At 36.2% G+C, this 22,048-nt stretch overlaps 1 protein-coding gene across 8 annotated transcripts in view; it reads left to right on the top strand.

The window, feature by feature from the left end:
* Positions 1–22,048, top strand: part of LOC150101193 (uncharacterized) — a 178,812-nt gene that overhangs the window by 131,929 nt on the left and 24,835 nt on the right. For all 8 annotated transcript variants that reach the window (XR_016549122.1, XR_016549123.1, XR_016549118.1 and 5 more), the window contains one exon: positions 18,281–18,433. Coding sequence is in view for 2 of the 8 variants with exons in the window: in XM_090401116.1 (XP_090257242.1) it covers positions 18,281–18,433 (153 nt within the window). In the remaining 6 variants the exon portion in view is untranslated. The remainder of the gene's footprint in view (positions 1–18,280; positions 18,434–22,048) is intronic.

The raw sequence follows: 22,048 nt of genomic DNA, 5'->3' as shown, positions 1-22,048 counted from the left end.
CTCTTTTGAAGAATGAAGGAATGATGTGGGAAAGAACCGGTAACCATGGAAGAGAAGTAGATTTTAAGGTTAGATCTTAACGTAACAATGAGAATCAAAGATGGTTCTCATTGTTATGTGAGTCCATGAGAGTCGTGTGGTGACTTCTGCTTCGAACTGGTGAACGATACTCTGCAACAGAGAAGACCAAAGCTAGGGAGCACAACTTGAGGGTTGAGGCATTACAACCCCCAAGTTGTGCCTGTCACATTGTTTATGATGTTGTACCTGCAGATATCTTTAACTTAACTTTTTAAAGTTAAAGTTAGACTACAGTGGAATGTGACACCAAGGTAACAAGGTTACTTTTATGGATTATAATCCTGTTGCAGAAGTTTATTTTTAGTTTTCTATGCACCTCTTGATTCTTTAGGGAAAGCAGAAACAATAGTTTTGCTGGAATTAGGAGATAGTCCTCAGTTTTCAAAGTAATTTTGTAGTGTGCTCCAATCTTTGCCCAGTGTTTCCTCAAGATCTTGGAAGGTATTGTCTTGATTGGCAGTTATCATCACAGATAAACATTTGGCTAGCTGTTAGAGGGATGTCGTTTGTGTACAGGTTGAATAAAGCTGGGGCTAGAAGAGATCATTGTAGCAATTCATGCTACAGGATAAATGTTCTGCTTTTTTGCAAATTTTGGACCTTTATTTTCTTATTGGAGAGCATTTGTTCTAATAATTTTAGTTTTTTCACTTAAACAGAATGGGAGAGAAAGTATTAGCAAAACAAGGGTTCTCTGCCAGGTTGGCAGGAAAACACCCAGAGGAAGACCAAGATATAGGTGGAATTGATATGATAAAAAGTGCCTTAGAAGATAGAAACATAAGATCATGCACAGCACCACACATTCAAAAGAGTGACTGCGAAATTCCCCACAGATGTAATAAGTGAACACAGTGGCCTTGTCCAGCCCTAAATCTGTTTAGCTAGCTCCAGAGGCATCAAGGTAGATTGAATCCTTGAGATTTGATAGTTGGATATGTAATCAGGTACTTGTTTGTAGTTCATTTCAGAGTCTTCTCCTCCAGTCCTGGAGACCATTGTCTGGTACTTCCACTAGTCATATGGGACCTCTAGAGGTAAGGTTGGAGCCTTGACAGGTAACAGATTGATTTGGAGGAAAATTGTAGATAGGAAGTTAGTAATGATATAAATTTTTCATGTAGTACTATCATATCCTGTACATCCCTTGAGGGTAAATCAGGAATTTGATGATGATGGCTGCTTTTTACAGTAAATGTTTCTTCCATAAGTGTCATAAGCTGATGTTAGGTCTGTGAAGGCAGTACCTGTTGGGTATCCAGCTTCTATATGAGTTGTGAGAGCTAGGACCTGGTCACAGAAGCTTCTGCCAGATCTAAACCCAGTCTCTTCATTGGATTAGATGTCTTCTATTTTTGGAGGATAATCCTTTCAAAAAGTTTGTAAGGATTGCAGAATAATGCTATAGGGCAGTAGTTATTAGGGTTGACTTATTTGGCATGAATCAAAGATTCATGCCAAATAAGTCAACCCCCCCCCCTCCATTACATGTTATTACCTTAAGTAATTATCTCTTAGCAGGTGTATAAATTCTATTTCCTTCCTGCCATGTGATCTTTCTTCCTTCCAGTCTGTATCTCCATAGTTGAAGTCCCCCATAATAATCACTCGACCTTATTCATTGTACTGATTTGGTGATGCATGTCTTCCAGATCATCTGTGGAACTCCTTGGCCTATAGCAACAACCAACTTACTGTCTTATTGGTCTTAATCTCACACCAGATTGCTTCAAATGAACAGCCCCCCTCCCCAACCTGTCTCCTATTATTTTTGGTTACAATTCATCTGCTGTCAGCAATAGTACTCCTCCCTTCCCCCCATCCTATCTTCTCTATCTTCCCTGAAAATAAGGGAACACATTCAATCCCTGTAACTACATCATCTGCTGTTAGCCAAGTCTCACTAATGCCTATACCTTTTGGCGAGGTTGCACTAACCAATGCCCAAAATTCCTCTCTCTTGTTCCTGATGCTTCTGGCATTAGTATATAGAAATGGCAACATCCTTTATTACCCCACCCACCCACCTTTACTTTCTGAATTGACTACCCTATTCAATATTGTTGCTTGAGAAACTAGATTCCTCACTTGGTCATTCTCACACTCATTCACTTCATGGGTGCCTTCACACAAACTCACTTGCTTCCACCCTGATTGCTTAAGTTTCCCTGAATTTGCACTTCAGCATGCTTGATGAACAAAGCTCTTTCCAGACACCTAACACCAAACCATTTAGATGTAGTCCATCAGCATTGTACAAGTTTCCATCAAATAGAGACCACAGATCCACAAATTCTACATCATTCCTTTTGCACAATCTACATATAGACTCATTGGCTATCAATGCCCTCCTCCTCAGTTCACCTCTATCATAGCATGGTAGGAGACTTACAATCATCACCTTCTCGCTCTTCAGTTTTACCTCTTCTAACAACTCTTTTACATCCTCTCTCATAGAATATTTCTCGCCTCTCAAATCATTTGTACCAACCAAGACAATAATTTCCTTCTACTTATCTTTTTGCATCTGGATGGTGTGGCTAATATGAATTTTTGCACCCAGGAAACATGATTTTGTCACATTTTCATTAACTACTCTCCTGATCATTGAGTCTCCGTGCATAATTTTCTCCTGAACTTGTTTTTCTTGTTTCTTCAGTTAGTCTTTATTATTTTTTCGGATTATCTGCTTCTTTATTTTTTCAGACCAGCTTAACTTTTGCTGCTTCTGCAATTTTTGAATTTCTTGCTTTTTTCTATGAAGGATAACATTTAAGCATGGTATTTCTTTTTTAATATCCATTTTGTTCTCTATTTCCATGGCCACATGTTCAACATTAATAACATCATTTTTCATCCTACCATCAGTATTTGTTGCAATCTCTTCACCTAACACACACACTCACTTTTGAGACGCTTAATACATACTGCCTCTCCAGTTTCAATTTCCTTCCACATATAGTCATCCCTCGACTTACGTCTGCTCCAGTTATGTCCGTGATCCCCTAAGGATATAAATAATATTTTCGACTATACTTTTGAACAAGATGCGAGCAAAAGTTAAAAGGTTTATATTTAGCAACAATGCATCATTCGCAGCGACAACCTCCATTGGCAATTGTACATGTCTTCAACAGTTCCTCTGTTGATTTTGTGTTTGAGAAATGGGTTATTTGTGTATTTATCGTTAAATATTTCACGATGTTTTGTGCAATATGGCTCTACCCGCATAATTATAAAACCTAGTGAAGAATCACAGAAAAAGAGGCGAGCAATTGATCTTGAAACGAAGTTGGAAGTTACAAAGCAACATGAAGCTAGTAAACCTGTCAATGTGATTGTACATGACTTCGGATGGTCTCATTCTACAGTGACAACCATTTTGAAAAATAAAGATAAAATTGTAGAGGCTGTGAAAGGATCTGCTTCCATTGAATCGACGATAGTGAGGAAGCAATGACAAGGTCCTATCAGTGAAAGGGAAAAGCTACTTGCATCTTGGATAGAGGACCTGAACTAAAAGTGCATACTCCTTAGCACTAGAATCATAACCGTTAAAGAACTAAGTGTCTTCAACATGTTGAAGGAGAAAGTTGGGCCTGATTATGACTAAGAATTCAACGTTTCTTCCTGTTGGTTCATGAGATTCAAGCAGCATTTTGTGCTGCATAAGGTGAAAATGTATGGTGAATCTGCAAGCACCAATGAGAAGGCTGCCAAGGAGTTTGTGGAAAAATTGAATAAAATTATTATGGAAGAAAATTATTTGCCACAGCAAATATTTAATATGGGTGAGCCTCTTTTTTTTAGAAAAAAAAAAAAAAAAAAGCTCGAGCAGACATTCATCCACAAAAAGCTAAAATATGTTCCTGGTTTCAATGCTCTTAAAGACCGTATTATGATTTTGTTAGGGTGTAAAGTGGCTGGATATAAACTGAAACCATTTGTGATATGGCACAGTGAGAATCCACAAGCCTCCGAAAACATTAGGAAGCCTACTCTTCCAGTTCATTATTGGAGCAATAAGAAGTCGTGGATGGTCAAAAATTGTTTGAGGATGCCTTAATTGTTATGCAAGTGAAATGGAAAGCTATTTTGTGAAAGATAATGTAGAATTTAAAATTTTACTAATTCTAGATGGTCAAAAATTGTTTGAGGATGCCTTATTCAACTGTTATGTGAGTGAAATGTTCCAGGTCATCCACCTTACATTGGTGATCTTCACCCCAAGATCAAGGTCATGTTTCTCCCTCCAAACACCACTTCATTGACCCAGCCAATGGATCAGGGAGTTCTTTGTGTTTAAGGCTTATTATCTATGGAGAACTTTTTCGCAAACCATTTCTGCCACTGAAGGAAATGATCAGACTTACATGCAATTCTGGAAAGCATTCAGTATTTATCATGCTATTAAAAATATTTCTGTGGCTTGGGATGAATCGACTTCTCAATAAGTGGCATATGAAAAAAGACATTGAAAAGGTCTGTGCATGATTTTGGAAGTTTTGAAAAAATAAAAAATAAAGACCTTTGTAAATTGAGTGAAGAAATAGTGGGCCTAGCAGACAATCTGAATCTCGAATTGAATGATGATGACATATTTCAACTCATAGAAAGTGTACCCGAAGGGTTGACCAACGAAGAATTGGTCAAACTGGGGGAACAACTGTTGCAGAAGAGGAAGAACGAGAAAAGGAAGAGCAAAAGGAGAAACAAGAGGAGGTAGTTAAACAATTCAGAGTGAAGGGTATTGCAGAAATATTCTCTTCAATGTATCAAAATGGCTGAAGACATGGATCCCAGTGGTGAACGCTGCTTACTAGTAGAAACGAAAGTACATGATGTGTTTGCTTGCTATAAACAAATTTATGATGAAAAGAAGAGAAATAAGCAAAGCACATTGGACATTTTCATAAAAAAACAAATAAACAAAGGCTACATGAAAAGAGCCGCAGCCTGATCCTTCACATAGGGAAGGTAATGAAGATGTGATTATTGTCCTGTTTTATAAGGTGATAACGCACAGTACAGTTTTATAAGGTTTAAAAATTAAAATGACAGTATACTTATTACAGTTAAGTCCCTAACCCCCATAACTCTGTTGATTTAATGTATTGACTGATGTCCTGCCAGATGGAACGGAACCCTAACATAAGTTGAGGGATGACTGTATTTTAATTTTCTCAACAAATACATTTCATACACACTCCACTTAATAAAATCCTGCAAATTTAAGTTGCTGGACAACATGGTTTTTGTCCACCATTGTTTGTCGTGTTTGTGCATGCTGACAACATCACAATAAATATGTTGTCACAAAAAATCACAGTAAAAATGTTATAAAGATACTAAATACACTAAAAACATGAAAATCTACTCTAATACACTATAATACATTAATTTTCTAAGGAAAAAACACAATAAAACAGATTAAAAAAAATCACTAATTTTACACGAGTGCTAAATTACATGACCACTTACAATATAACCCTGAACCAATCCCAAACATCTTTCATTTGTCTTCAGACCTTTTTCTTCCAAATCAATAAGTTTGAATATTTCTTTTAGGCATGCTGTGAATAATTTTGAGATATTGTGTCACCTTGTCTTATACATATCTGTTTATTTCCACAGTAGAGATGCTTCCATTGAAATGAACTGCTGCTGTTGCATTGGTATGTGCTAATTTGATGGTCTTGACGTATGCTTCCTCCACATGCTAGTTTCATAATGCTTTAAGTATTACACAAGTTTTTACTGATGTTGAAAATTTATTTAGCACTAGGTTAGACTATAATAGATTTAGTTTAATCCTTTATCCCAGTGAGAGCAAACAAAGTTTGCGCCTGAAAATATCTTCAGGACTAAATATAGTGTTGTACTATCTTATCCAGTAAGTAGTGCAACACCAAGGCAACTCGTGGCAAAGGTGGAGCAAGCTACCAGGCACTTCTAACCCAGTATCTCCCATAATGCAAAACACATTTCCTATGTGGATATGTATACTGTTATGCATTAAAGGGATTATAGTCTAACCTAGTGCTAAATAAATTTTCAACATCTTTCTCTAAATCCAGAGTAATTTTTAAAAAAAGGTGATAAACCTTTTGGCAACTCCCATAGGCACAGATGACTTGCTACTGCTTCTGCCTGGTATCTCCAGCTCTGGGCCTGGCTCCCACTGAAGAGACCTCAATAAAGGTCGAAACTAGTCTGGGTAGATGGCCAATCCCTTTAATGCATAACAGTATACATATCCACATAGGAAATGTGTTTTGCATTATGGGAGATACTGGGTTACAAGTGCCTGGTAGCTTGCTCCACCTTTGCCACGAGTTGCCTTGGTGTTGCACTACTTACTGGATAAGATAGTACAACACTATATTTAGTCCTGAAGATATTTTCAGGCGCAAACTTTGTTTGCTCTCACTGGGATAAAGGATTAAACTAAATCTATTATAAGTTTTTACTGAATCAAAGGCATTTTCATAATCAATAAAATCAAGACATAATGGTAATTGAGTTTCATTACACTGTTCAGTAATCTGTTTTACAACTTGAATATGGTCCATTGTACTTCAAAAGCCATCCTGTTCTTCTAGGTCTAGAGTCACATAAAGCCTATGAGCCAAGACTTTTGTAAACTACTGATAATAGACTGATGGGTCATATTTTTTCAAGTCTTCTACTTCACCATTTTTGTGTATCAGAATTATGGTAGCATTCTTCCAATGTTCTTGGTACATCATTTTTCTTCAAACATAGGGTAAATATTTTTGCCAAGATTTTGTAGATCATTTTCCCCACCTTTTAGAAGTTCAGTTATAACTCCCTCCTCACTTGCAGCTTTTCCATTTTGCAAGTTTGTAATGCTCCACATAACTTTTGGTAGAATCTGTGCCACTTGAGTTATTTTGTAGTTTTCTCCTTCATTTGATTCGTCTTCCTGATATAATACTGAATAAAATTCTTCAATTATTTTTGTTATAGCATATCTAGCTCTGATTATAGCTCCATCTCATAGTTTGACTGCAACCATCTGTTTATTGTTGTTGGGTGTTTTTGAAACTATGGTTGTCTTCAATCATTTGTTGTGTGAATTTACAATTGTATTATCTTATTTCTTTTGTGATGCATTTTCAGATTGTTTTACACAATTCAACGTATTTAATTTTATTTTGTAGGTTATTTGCTTGTTTCCTTTCTCTTCATTTCTTTATAAGCTGTTTTGTTTCTGTTCTGTGGTATCTGCTATTTCAGTGAGCATTGTAAAAGGTTTTGGATAATAATATCATTACTTTCTGATGGATCAGAATTGTCTTCTATAATAAGATTTTTAAATCTCTTTAGTTCATGCTGGAATATATCTTTTTTAATGTTGAGTTTGTGTACATCTATGTTTTGCTTTAATCTTCAAAACATTTTTCTTCTTTTTGGCAGGTTTATGCTGCATACCATATGATGGTCACTTCCAGTGTTGAAAGTGTTGATAACAGAACAGTCCTTAAAGATGTTTTTCTTATTGCTGAGGATCAAGTCAATTTCACTAGTTTTGTCATTTGGACTTTTCCATGTCCAGTTCCTATGTTTTTTAAGAATTCATGATGTACGGGTTTTCTGCAAATTCTATTAGCCTTATTCCTCTATCATCTCTCATGCCATATCCAAAATTTCCCATTGAGCTTTCATCTGCTGGTTGTATACCAATTCTAGCATTAAAGTTTCCCATTACAATTCCGAAATGCTTTTTTCCTTTATTCTAAAGTTAGGATACATCATGATAAAAGTCTTCAATTCCTTTATCAATATGACTTATTGTTGGGGGGATAGACTTGGATGATCTTGAGAGAGTGTATCTTTTTTGAGATCGGGACAAGCTATTCGATCAGATATGTTGTCAAATTCTATTAGGTTGTTCTTCAGTTATTTATTAATCATGAATCCAACTCTGCTGATTCTTTCCTTATCTTGGCCTCTATAATACAGTATGTCTCCGTTTTTTAATTGAAGAATTTCATCACCATTATGTCTAAATTCATACAGTCCCAACTAAAATGATTCATTTTAGTTGCTTTATTTCTTCATTTAGTTCAGTTATCTGTTCTTCAGTACTCAGAGTCCTACAGTTTAAAGTTGAAAGGTCTAGTTTCTAATGGCAGAAGAATGCATGATCTGGTTATCCAGAGATTCTTAGCACCCTCTGTCTTCATTAACTGCCTTCTGCCATAGGTAGTAACAATCTGGCCTCCAATAAATGAGGGCCATTTTATTCATTTATATCAGAAGATTGGGCCATAATTCACCATGCTGATCCACTGCAGATTGGTGAATGGCAGTATTTTCACATTGGATCTCCAGTCCCAAACCCACTGATCCATGACTCTTTATTCAATATATTCAGAACTACCCTGATATCCAACAGATAGTAGTCAGAGTTTCCTCCGATGCACTTGGTAGCCAGTGGGAGCCCCGATATATATATATATATACACACACATACATACATACATACACACAGTCTTGCCATAAATACTATTATAGCCCTACGCTGCACACAGAATTGCATTTATGTTTATCTGTAGAGAGAGTTGTCTAGCTGTCTAGAAGGTTAACATGCAGTGGGAGATGATGAGAACAATGTAGCTGTAATAGCACTTCACAAGGTTGGAATGCAGCCACCTTTTATTTTCAACCTGCTATAAAAACATTTGGAATCATTAGGATGTTTGGGTATCTGACTATTAACCATTATAATGACTATCATAATGGTTAATATCTGACTATTAACCAGAAAATGTATCTAACTGCCAAAGAACTGGTTGACCATTCTTCATTAGGACACAACAGCTTGTGTAGACTGTGAAGGCATGCCTCACTGTAATCACGTAAGAATGCAGAAAGTGATGTTGCAAGACATGAACGTTTTGCACAGAACTGTCACATGTACTAACTGATGACCTGGGAGTGAGAACCTATCATCTTCTACTGCACACTTTTTATCACCTCTGTCACATAAGTTATCATGTTAAAAGTGTCATTTAACCTCCAAAACGATCGGGTATATACCCCAGAGGGTCATATAGCACATGCCATAGCACCCAAGATTCAGAGAGGTCATCACCTTGCATCAATTGGTTTGGTGAGGGGATGATGTATCAAGGGGTATCTAAGTTGCATTTCTGCAAGAAAGGGGTAAACCCTTACCAGAAGTGTATCAAGACACCATGCGTAACTTGTGGTATGGCCCGTGAACAACATTTTATTTCATAATAGGCACTGGACCTTCCAACAGGAACCAGCCCCTGCACACAAGGCGAGGACCACACAACAATGGTTGGAGGCAAACGTGCCCTACCACATATCACCATCTGATTAGTCTTCTGGAATGCATCTGAATCTGTTGAACTTCAAATTGTGGCCAGAGCTTGAGAGAGAGAGAGTAGCCTGCAAGAAACAACACCAAGCATTGCCAGCCTGAAGGTGGATTTGGAGCAAGCATTGGCAACATTTCCATTGGATGTTGTGTGTGCAACTATTAATATGTGGTCTCACAGACTTCTGGTATTTGTGAAGTTAAAAGGTGGATATTTCAAGTGTTGAGTGCTGCTATATGCATGTTATATAGTATTTGATTAGTATATGCTGAAAGCTGTAAATGATTTACTTATAAATTAAAGGTTTATGCACTGTTCAAGTTGTAGTATTATTTCTGGCTAGACTAGGTATATAGCAGTGCATTGTTTACATATTAGATTTTATGTGCAGTGCTAATTTTTAATGAAGTAAATGTAGAAGATTTACTTGTATCCAAAATTAGTATTATAGTTTAATGTTTAGCTATGTTTAAAGTACATAAGTTAAAAAGACTTACTTAGTTGATGGAAAATGTGAGTTTGTTTTTATTACTTTCAAGCAAAGTGCTATGACGATAACATGTAATGGCATCAGTTTCCCTTATTTCACAACTGAAGCAGAACTGGAAGTATCATTTGTGGTGAAAAGAACACAGTAACTAGTAAATAGTTGGATAGAGCTGTGTGAGAGAGAGATTATTATTATTATGTGACACCTCCAGGTAGTCCAAAGACTCATCGAGGGAGAGTGTGCCAACAGCATCGAAAAAATGAACCCCTTCCAACTACTAACCGCGCTCAGACTTGCTTAACTTTTTGCGAGCTATTAGTAGCAGAGGCTCTACCAATCGACCAACCTTTGTTGGCGATATTGAAGAGTTTTTGGAACTAATGAGAAAAAGTTCCGTTAGTAGTGGTCTTTTGGAAAAAAAAGATGTTTTAAAAGTTATTTACCTGTAATGTTACAAAAGTAATTGGAATAATAGTTGTTCAAGAAAGTTTTAGGAACTTTGGAAATTGATAAATAAAGTTTCTCAGATAGGATGAGAAACATTTATCAGATATTAAAAGGTTCCATTAGTGCAGTAATGATTCAATGGCTGTTTCTGAAGATACAGCAAGTTGATTTTTAAGTGTTCAGTCATTTTTCGTTGGGAATCCTTCATACAGGAAGAAGAAAAAGATTGTGAATCTTGAAGATGAAAGTAGAACCATTTTTGTGGGATTTTTCTAGACGAATTAAAGGAGGAACACTAGACGGTGTTTGAATTTAAAGCTTTTATTGTCAACTCTTAACTTTTCATATCACTAACTGAGAATGGGAAATCTACAGTTATTTCCATGATAAAGTGATTTTCAGGAGAACTGTCTCTTTCAAGAGAGGTCTGGATGCAGTTAAGTTTTTTTTCTTTTTAGCTGTTGTATTTTTGGGCCCAAAAACCAGATGTGATTTGTTTGCGTGCCTTCTTAGATTTTAAGACAAGTTTCTGTTGTTGAAGAAGCATTCAGAATATTGCATTTTTTAAATATATCTTAATATTATTAAACTGCTTTGTGTTTTTATGTACAGAGGGGTGAAGACTCCATTTACTTGACTATTGTTGAAGCTCAGATTGAATTTTGAGAATAGATAGCAAATTATCACAGAAAAATTTCATATATTTAAAATGTGTGCTTAGATTTCAATATAGAAATCTGATGCTACTTGCAAACTATTGTTGCAGTAGGCAGGATTTAATAGTTTAAAACTTATTCACAAGTGTAATTCAAGACAGGATTTAAAAAATAAATATTATTTATTATAAATTAAACTTTTTACAAATAATAAGTTTTAAAACCTTCACCTGAGTTTAATTCTCAAAGGAATATTTATATGGTCTTTTTCATGTGAAGGTGAGTCAGCTAATCTCCTATAGCAGTAGTGGGCTTTGCAATTTCACAATACAGGCAGACTGGCCAGAGAACATATGCAATTAATAATTCCCCCCCCCCCCCCCCAAAAAAAAAGAGAGAAAGAAAGAAAGGAAAGTACTGTGTAGTATGTAGGAGATGGTATAAGCAGTTGATCAATACTGTACTATAAATTGTTGATCATATAGTGTAGTGAATTTAGAAGGGGTTTTCTGAAATGAGTCCTGGGACTTTACAAAGGTGTCACGTAATATTGATTTCTTAGCCAAGTAACTGTTAAATTAAAGATACCAAGAAATTATATACTTGGTTTAATCCTTTAACCAAGCGTAAGCAAACAAGTTTGCCCCTGAACTATTTTCAGGACTGGGGCAACTCGTATATAGAAGCTTATAACTTCACATCACCTGCCTTAGTATCCCATAATGCAAAGCACATATACTTATGGGTATGTATAATGCTATGCATTATGGGAAAGGTGACTATCCAGACCAGTTTTGACCCTTATTGAGGTCTCGTCAGTGGAAGCCAGATCCAGAAGTGATACCAAGGTTGAAGTAATGCAGAAGTCATATTTTTATATACGAGTTGCCAAAAGGTGTCACATCTTATTATTAGAGCACTCTGGATTAGAGATAGTTGTTGGAAGTTTATCCACCTGTCTGGGTAGTGATCCTTTCCATAATGCATAGCATTATACATACCTGTAAGGATATGTGCTTTGCATTGTGGGATACCAAGGCAAGTGATGTGAAGTTATAAGCTTCTATATGCGAGTTGCCCCAGTCCTGAAAATAGTTCAGGCGCAAACTTGTTTGCTTACACTTGGATAAAGGATTAAACTAAGTATATAATTTCTTGGTAACTTTAATTTATAGTATAATCAAGTGGAAAAACTTCCAACAACCAAGTAACTGTTATTTGCAGCTATTTGGCTTAGTTTGTATACAGACACAAAATTAAACTATATACTGCTTATTATTATTAATAAGCAGTATATAGTTTTATTTTCAAATCCTTGAACAAAAAAAAATTGATTTTGCAGATAAATGAAGGATTACTGTGCATAGTGGCTAATCTGCAGAATATCCATTTTGAAGATGGTAGAAAAGAAGAAATATTTTTTATATCCATGATGTCTGACATATTCCTGAAAACATAACACTTATCGTACACTAAAAAAAAATAGCAAACAAGTAAATCCCTGGCATTTAGAGTTCAAACATGATTTGGACTCCAGAGCAAAGTGATCATATTACACTAGGCAGTGAAACTCATTTACAACTTAGTGATGTTTAGGAATAGTCTTTCTTCTGCAAGGTGTGAATGCCACTCCTTTTCTGCCTATGTAAGTTCACTTCTGAATAGTTTCCTTCAGCCTGATAGTTTAATGCCCCTTAGTTGGGGAGGCTTGAAGGACATTTCCTGGGCTATTAACAGGCCTGTTAATAAGAAGGTGTAAGCAGAGGATTTGATTGTGTCAGGCTGACCAGACTTTACTGAAGTTATGCATACTTCAAACTGTGTTGCTTATATGCCAGTTCCATTAATGTTTAGACTTCTGATGTTTACCTCTAGATTCGCATGACTGCAGTGTCTTGAGATTCTTCTTAAGATTGCCTTGGCTATCTTAAGAAGAATGTTTCCAATACCCCCTTTTAAAAAGGCAAATACTATTAGAATAGAAGAATATGAAAAGGTGACCAAAACAGTGGTCATCTCAAGAGCACAAAACTTTCAGAACAGTCGAAAAAATTCCATCAATGCCACACTTTTTGGTATCCCAATAAGATGATGTTCTTATAATCTCTTTCTTGCAAAAATCGAAGAGGTAATGAATGTTGTGTGCTTGGAATGGTAAGAGGATATTTACCAAGATCAGTGCAGGAATCGGAAAAAAAAGCAATAAGCTGCGATGTTTGTCTTTTCTGAAAAATAATGCAATAAACCCATTCAGATATGGAAGAGGAGGTGAAAGGCAAAAATATGAACTACTAACTTTAGCAAGGAACTAGAAAGTATAACTATCAGTTGGAAATGACTCAAGTTTTCTACTTTTAGACCTTTTTCATAAAAAGTAGAAAACTTGAGTCATTTAAAAATCATTATAAAAATGATTTAAAAATCACTATAAAAATGATGTGACTATCAGGCTATATTACAATAATTTAACAAATAACCAGAAAGTTGAGGAAAATTCTTCAGTGTTCACACTAGCATTGTCAGAGAAACAGGAGCTAAAGTAAACAATTAGCGTAGCAGTTTGTAAAAATTTGCATTTTAAGTGATAGTGATATCTCTGTTTGCTAAATAAAACATATTTAGAAATACAGCGTAATCAAAATTCAAGTATCCCTATTTAATTATGGCATTATGGAGCAAAATCCAGTGATCCAAATGCTGTGAAACTTTGCAGGGATGCATTGTATGTCATGCAGAAGCGATATCTAAGGTGGTGGTTGGATGGGAAGGAGTTCCAAAACCTGCCACCAGGGGCACTGATGGCAGGTTTGTAACTGTGTAAACACCAAATGAATGAAATTTGCATATCATGCTACTTGGCAGGTGCCAGGAGGATTTTAAAAGATGGACATAGGATTTTTCCCTTCATTCTGGTTGTTAATACCATACACAGCAATGGCACTAACCTTGCTCCAACGTGCTTTGTTCATGAAGCTGTACTGCCTAACAATTGCAGTGCTGTTGCTACACTCCATGAATTTTGTCACATGAACAAATGTCAAAGGGGTCCACTATCTATATCTGCTCTGTGATGAATGATTAGTTGTTTTGAAGAAACAGGATCATTGGGATTTAGACCTGGCAGAGATTACCAACTAATTAGTTCACAACAAGTGAATGAAGTTGGTTCCTGAAGTGCATGTGCTGTATTAAGACACACGGTCTTATGCAACTATCTGGAAAATTCTAAGGAAGATTCCACATTTCTGCCTAGTCAAGATAACCCTGACACATAAGTTAGACCCGCTGGACTCTGAAAGTCAACTGACATTTGCTTGTTTTGACTCGAGTTGACTTGGATGCTGTGTGACCATGGGTGATTTTGTAGAGAGAGAGAGAGATGAGGCTCACTTTCACCTGAATGGAGCCTTGAATACCCACAGTTGCTGAGTATGTGCTACACAAAACCAGCATGCAATCTTCTGACAAATTCCTTTGATGGATTGCATGCAGGTTTACAGCTTCGTTTATCATTAGACCATTCTTCTTTGAGGACATTTACCAGTTGAGTCCTTTGACCTGCTCAGTTACTGCCAAGAGGTATCACGATATGGTAAACAATTTTGTTGTGCCACAGCTTCAGCAGCACCTGTGCATGAATTCAGTCATTTTTATGCAGGATGGGGCCCATCCACATATCAGGAGATTCTTCAAAGACATTTCATGGAAACCAGATTGATCTGCCATGCATTTCCCACTGCATGGGCACCTCGTTCACCTGATCTGATCCCCTCTGGTTTTTGGCTCTGGAGATTTCTAAAAGACAGAGTTTATTGGGATCATCCTGATTACTTGCCAGCATGTGTGCAGCATCAGTCCCAACCAGCTGCATTCTTCCATTGGCAGTTTGTGTCATACTAGGAAGGGCAGCACATTGAACCGTAAGCCCATGAATGCATAATAGAGGTGAATAAAAATGTATTATTTATGCTCGTCGCTTTTCTCCTTACACAGGCAGACAAATTACTATATCTACATTTGGTACAGCATACAGTGTCCTCTGGTGGTGAACCCCCTCCCCCCAGATATCACTTTCCATATGATGCACAATGTATTCCTGCAAAGTTTTGCAGCATTTGGATTTGGATTCCAAATTTCAATTTGGATTGAAATTATTTGGTCAATATGGAAAATTGCAGGATTCTTTGAAGATTTTCTACAGAAAACTTACTTTCATAAAAAAATTTACTTCTGCACTCTCATCCACCAGAAGTAAATTTTCACAAGGAAATGTACTTGTGAGAGTCCACATCAGAAGTTTGGCACCTTCAAAACTCATGCAAATTGAGCCTGTGTTGTCTGTTCTGATGAGGATATTTGATCAGATATGAAATTATCTCTATTTAAGTAGCTGTAATGTCTACTGTTAATAGGATACGTGATAGTTATTTTCCTAAGTAGCCATCTGATATGAATTGAAATAGGATAATTATTTTCTACATAAAAAATATATTTCTGAAAAATTCACTGCTACGTTATTAAAAATAATGAAAAGATTTCCATAATTTTTAATAATGAATGCTGATCACTCTGTAACCATGAAGGAAAGGATCACTTATATTCTTAAAAAAAAATTCCTATTTTCTACCTTTTTCTTTTCTGTTTCAAAAACTGCTACTTCAAAAGACTTACTGCTTCATTCCTTTACTGATCTAGTGAAAGTCTGCATTAAGCTTAAGTTAGATATGAAGAGCATATCATCTGCATTTATTTCCATCAGTGTTGCATGACATTGATACAGATCATTATATTACATGGTAGGAATGCCAATTCTTCATCATAGTACTTTTAAATGTACAACATTGTTCAAAGAATGTGTGAAGATTTACTGCATTAACCATATCTCAGTCATGCTGATTCCATTTTAGTCTCTTGTATTTGGGAAGAAGTTATCCAAAAAATGAACATCTCGATTTAATATCCTTCTGTTGTTTTATTTAGCAAACAGATATCAGTATAATTTTAAATGTAATTTTTTAGCCTTTGTTACTCTGATGATGCTAATGTGACACTACAGCCAGTATTTCACTAATGTCACATTAGCATCATCCCCCCCCCCCCCCCAGTATGTTACACAGATGTGTAAACTTAAAAACAAGAACATCTGACTACCACAAAGGGATGAACTTCACCAAAATGTGTAGGAATTTTGGTGAAGTCTGGTTGGTCTGAGTAGTCCTGGATATAGTTGTCAACCAATAGGCAATAAACCTGGAAGAAGCTGTTTAGAGTTGAAACAACATAGAGAGGGATTGATGCAGACTGTCCCCATTTTTTTAAAAGTGTAAGTACTACAAAAGTTATTCCTTTATTTGGATGCTACATCTCTGTTCTCGCATGTTAGTTCTTTCATAGATGTCACTTAACCAAGTGGCTTAATGATTATTGGCTGGGAGTTACCATAATTTCTAACAGGCATACCAATATGATGCTGTAGGCAGAGTATTTCAATGCTACAGACTGGACTTTCTGAAGTTCAACACACACACACACACACTATTGTGATTATCTGAATATCAGTTCCATCATTATTTTAGACTTTTGAAGTGTCACCTGGTTCAAGTAGGTTATGTATTCTTCTTTGGCTGGTGTGGAATATTACTTCATACAAATGGGTTGGGTTGAAGATGGTTATACTTACTGGTTTGATTTTTCCTTTTTATTTTTATATACCAGTTTACTATAACCTTCCACAAGGGTAAAAAAAAGTCAGTCACTAATATGGAACCATTAGCAAATAGCGGTCTCGGATTAAACGTAGAGTTACGAGGGTGGTCTGAAAAATTCTCGTCTAACAATGAAAAATTGAATTTATAATTTCAGAATTATTTTTATTTTATAACAATCTCTTTTAAGACGAATACATTTATTCCAGTGATGCTCCAGCAGCATTATCTCGTCTCTGTAGTGGTTCTCAGTAAGATCTGCAAAATACCCCTCTACAGCTGCAATCATCTTTTGATTCGAAGAAAAACACTGACCAGTGAGGAAGAGTTTTAGTTTTGGGAAGAGACAGAAGTCAGATGGAGCCCAATCTGGGGAATAGGGCGGATGTTCCAACAATTCATAGTGCAGATCCCTTAATTTTCCCATTGCCAAAACACCTTTGTGGACAGGTGCATTGTCTTGATGAAAGATTTTTTTTCCTTTCTGCAAACTGGGTCTGTTATCATGAATTTTTTTGTCCAGTCTGGTTAAAAGATCGGAATAATATTCCCCGGTTATTGTTTTACCCTTTTCAAGATAATTATAAATAAAATGCTTTTAGCATCCCAAAACACTGATGCCATGACCTTTCCTGCTGATGGAACTCACTTTGTCTTCTTTGGCTCTGAACAACCAACTTCTGTCCACTGTTTTGACTGCTGTTTGGATTCTGGTATGTAATGGTGAATCCAAGTCTTATCCATAGTGATAAATCGATGCACAAAATCAGTTTTATTCTAGTTAAAATGCTCCAAGCACTGTTCAGAGATTTTCATGCACACCCATCTTGCACAAAGCTTTTTCATTTGCAATTCTTCATGCAAAATATATCCTACACATTCTTTTTGAAATGCCTATAGTCTCAGCTATTTCACGCACTTTGATTCGCCAGTCATCCAATACCATATCACACTTGATCAATGATTTCTGGTGTTGATACACTTTTTGGATGTCCTTGTCATGGATCATCTTCAAGGCTGGTACGGCCATGTTTAAATTCGGCAGCCCATTTCTTAATTGTCGAAAATGAAGGAGAAGAGTTCCCATAAACTTTTATGAACTTAATAAATTTTTTTTGGTATTAAACATTCTTTTACAAAGAATTTTATAACCGCACGATACTCAATTTTATCCATTTCAAGGGATACAGACAACACTTTTGCTTCGGACAGCTGTATAAAACTAACTACTTGATAGAATGACTTGCAATTTCACATGGATGCTTATGACAGATGTACCAACTTAGAAAAAAAAAATCTTGCAGATAATGTTGCCATCTATGGTCGAGGTAGAGAGCTTTTCAGATCATCCTTGTAGTTTGCTAATTATATGGTTCATAATGAATTTCAGATATATATATGAACTGTTGTTAATATTTTATGATTAGATGGTTTGAATAAAAACAAATCAGTTTCATCTTGATATAATATTAATTATATTGATTTTCTGCAGTAATTTTTAAAAATTTTTTGTTATTTTTTTTTAAGCCTCAGATCTGCAGCGATAATGCTGACTTATTCCAAAGTGCACTTAAAATAATGAAATCTGTATGGTACAGCGTCAGCTTTCATTCCTTAATAGCTAAATTTATTCATATATTTGGGACTTCTGTACAAGAGAAATGTGTTGAGGAATCATTTGTAAGTATTTTGTATTTACATATCATGTAGATACATGTATGTACATGCATATATATATATATATATATATATATCTTAAAGAAAAAAGAAGTAACACATCATGTAAGACCATGGTACACTCAAAATTATATAAATATTAAATTTAAAAAAAATTAACTAAAAAATTGCAATTTTCATTTTTTTTTTTTTTTTTTTTAAAGACAATCCTAGCCATGAAAATTCATAATCAGATCTAGCCTCGTGGGCTAACAGATCTTAACACTGTTTCGGACTTATGCCTAGTTGTAGGCTACTCTTACAGTCACGTATTCCAGTAAGCAGAATGGTAGTCTTGCACCAGGCAGTGAAAATAAAATGCTATCTAAAGATGTTGTTATATGTTTTTCTTTTCTTATTTGGTTTCCTCGTTCTTGTTTTATATAGCAGGCTTACCACGACACCTTATCTTTACATATTTATCCTTTCTCTTTCACACATGCAAGTAAATCGCTTGTCTCCTATCAAATTAACTTATTTATTAGGATCTTTGCAGTCTTATTGGCCTCTCTATTTTCTAAACATCACTTTATCGCACAACAATCTGATGGAGTTCACCCTATAAGTATTAACACATTTATTTTTTTACTGCTCCAGCTAATACCTAGGATGCAAATAATTCTTGCTCAGGGTGACCCCTTCAGAGTGCCACATGATATTCAGATCCAGATTAATCTTACCCTTCCACTTGCTTAATTCTTTCTCACAGTCGTGGCTAGCTTAATATACTTGTACTCATGGGTTTATCCCGCTTAGTTCGTTGATATTTTTATGAGCGGTAGTTTTGAATTCATATAACGTAAGCAGATCAGGCAAGTACATGAATGAAACAATTTAATTAGCTTTAAGGTGATACACAATAATACAATTCAAACAGGTTAATATGGTTGCACTCAATTTAGATCAAAGGCTCTAATTATTTTTTTCTAATCACACATATTAAATTGCAATAACCACTAATATAATCATTTTAGTATAAATTCACAGGTCATTACCATGCCATTCAGATACACGTGGCCATTAGTTAACATAACAGCACAATTAACACATTAAGTTTAGCATAATCAGATATCTACTCGGCCTCGTGGGCTAACAAATCTTAACATTGTTTCAGACTTATGCCTAGTTGTAGGCTACTTTTACAGTCCCTTAAGTTTCAGTCCAATATAAATGTTCTCACATGGAATTCACTCTCTTCTATAACTGGAATTAGAATTTCAAAAGTCTACATTACCATCTCTGTCCTTGATTTCTTAAACTTGTTCCTGCCTTGTCTGATCATCAAGGCCTTCAATATAGTCGCTTTAGAGGATATCTTCCATAGATTTGTGTGAGTAGAATCTCTGTGGGAAAACTGGGAGGTGGCACGGTAACGCTGCCTTGTACGGCCGGCATCAAATTTGGTTCTTCCGTCGCATGACAATGCACAGCTATCCTAGAGCATGGACATAGCTTGGCCCAATACGAATGCTACGACAGACGAACCAAATGCCTTTCCCAACTGGCCAGGAAACTTCCCCGATGACGACGAGCTCGACCACTGTCCGAGAGATCAGGAACCAGGAATCCAGGAAAAAAGATCTCGAATCGTCTTTGCAAGGCCTTTTTGTATAATTCTTTCCTCTCGGCAAATCTCGATCTTCGCGATGCGCGCCAATGCAGTAATGTGTGCCAACGTCGGTCACCTTAGCTCCCTCTATTTTTTTCGCACGTGTGTCTGCCTTCCTTTCTTGGAAGACGCTTAGGTTTCCTTTTCCAATACTTCTCTCCCTCCCTTCTCTTTCATATTGCAGGACGGCAAAGTGACCCTTGAACCCTGACTCATAGGCTTTGCTAATTTAGTACTAGAGACTGGCTTTTTCAAATGGATTTGCCAGCTTACATGGATCTCTATATCTGGTTCAGACTTAATACAGATTATATATAAAATATAAAAGCTTATCATACAAATTCATGAAATTCCTAAATTTTAATTGTTTTGTACTTGTAAACAGCTTACACTTATCCTATTGCCAACATTCCATATTCTCTGCCTAAATTGTATTAAAGTTGTGACCTCAATAATTTACATTAAACATTTCTTAGCCTATTCAGGTCACAACAATGTTCACATTGTTGTGTCCTGAACCACAAACATCATTGCCACATGAATTTGAACTTGCCTTGAACTTGAACTGAAGTTGGAAAACAACTGGCAGTTGTTTTCCAACTTAAGTTGTCATTAGATATATAACTTATTCTGAGATTATTCTGTAGCATGTATAGATACTGAAAATTAAGAGCACTTCCACCATATTTGTGACACTTGTCTTTTTATGTATTACTTCAGTTTGGTATAGACCGAAGTAACTCTTGGCAAAGGTGTGATCCTTTTTATGGGGCACCCTGTGTGGAGAGGACATCCCAGTGATGATACTGGCTCTTTTTATTTTTTTTCTCTTTTCTTTGCTTTTCTTCCCATATCTTGAGTCTTTTTTTACTGTCCCATCTTCCAGTCCATTATCATTGGGATTCAATATCCTGCTGCTGTGTTTGCCATGCAGCGTGACCCATGGACATCTGGAAAGGCAGATCCTGGTAGTCTTGCACTACTTTGGCAAGACAGACAGTGCTGGATGGCCCAGCCAGGATCAATCAATTACCAATGGTGTTGCAGTAAGTTTTCTACTTATGGTAGAAAATTTACTGCAACTACCAAGCATAGTCATTGCTTGCCTGAGAGTGGCATTCATGTGTAGCGCTTTGGTGGGTGGGAAACTCTGGCACTGAATCAAATATCTCCTGAGAATAAATAATTTTTCATCTTCTTGTATATCAGGGGTCCTTTAACAGGACCCAACCAAGTTCAGAAACCATAGAATCATCAGCAGAAAACCTAAGTAAGAAACGGAAAACAAAATGTCAGAGGCTGCAACAACTACACCACTGTTCTTAATCTTACACTCAATAAGTGAATGTGCAATTGGAAACGTGTCACCCTTCTTCATCCAGAAGGGTTTGGAAGGATTGGCAGGATCTCCAAAATCTGTAAAGAAACTGTGTTCAGGAGATATCCTAATTGAAGAATCAACATAGCACAGAAAAATTACTCCATACAACATCTGTCAGGGGAATACCAATTACAGTTACCTCTCCACAAAAACTTTAAAATATTAGAGTTGGATCTCCTTTATGCTCCCGATGAGGAGATCTGCTCTGAACTCAAGGACCAAGGAGTGACAGCCGTAAAAAAAAAAAAAAAAAAAAAAAAAAAAAAGAATCCCTATATATAGATATGAGCATCTGGTTCCTACTAGAAACATCATTTTTACTTTCAGCAAACCAAACAGCCGACATCTATCAAAATATCCAAATAGAGACAACTGTTCAGTTGTTGTCTCTATATCCTGAACCCTTTATGCTGCTTTTTATGGTCATTCTCAAACTGCCTGCTTTGCCATCTGTGCTCAGTGTGGCATATCACAAGAATAAAGACTGAAAGCTCGAAATAAATGCTTTAACTGTGAGGGAGACTATGCAGCATACTCCTGAGCAATGCTGGGTGGTCTCCGGTGTAAGGTGAAAAAAAAAAGAAAAGAA

This window comes from Typopeltis vanoorti, chromosome 12, assembly GCF_054136105.1.
Source record: "Typopeltis vanoorti isolate ZY-2024b chromosome 12, IOZ_Tvanoo_1.0, whole genome shotgun sequence".
Classification (NCBI taxonomy): domain Eukaryota; kingdom Metazoa; phylum Arthropoda; class Arachnida; order Uropygi; family Thelyphonidae; genus Typopeltis; species Typopeltis vanoorti.
Note: the sequence above shows the minus strand (reverse complement) of the source record. Positions and strands in the feature narration are given on the sequence as shown.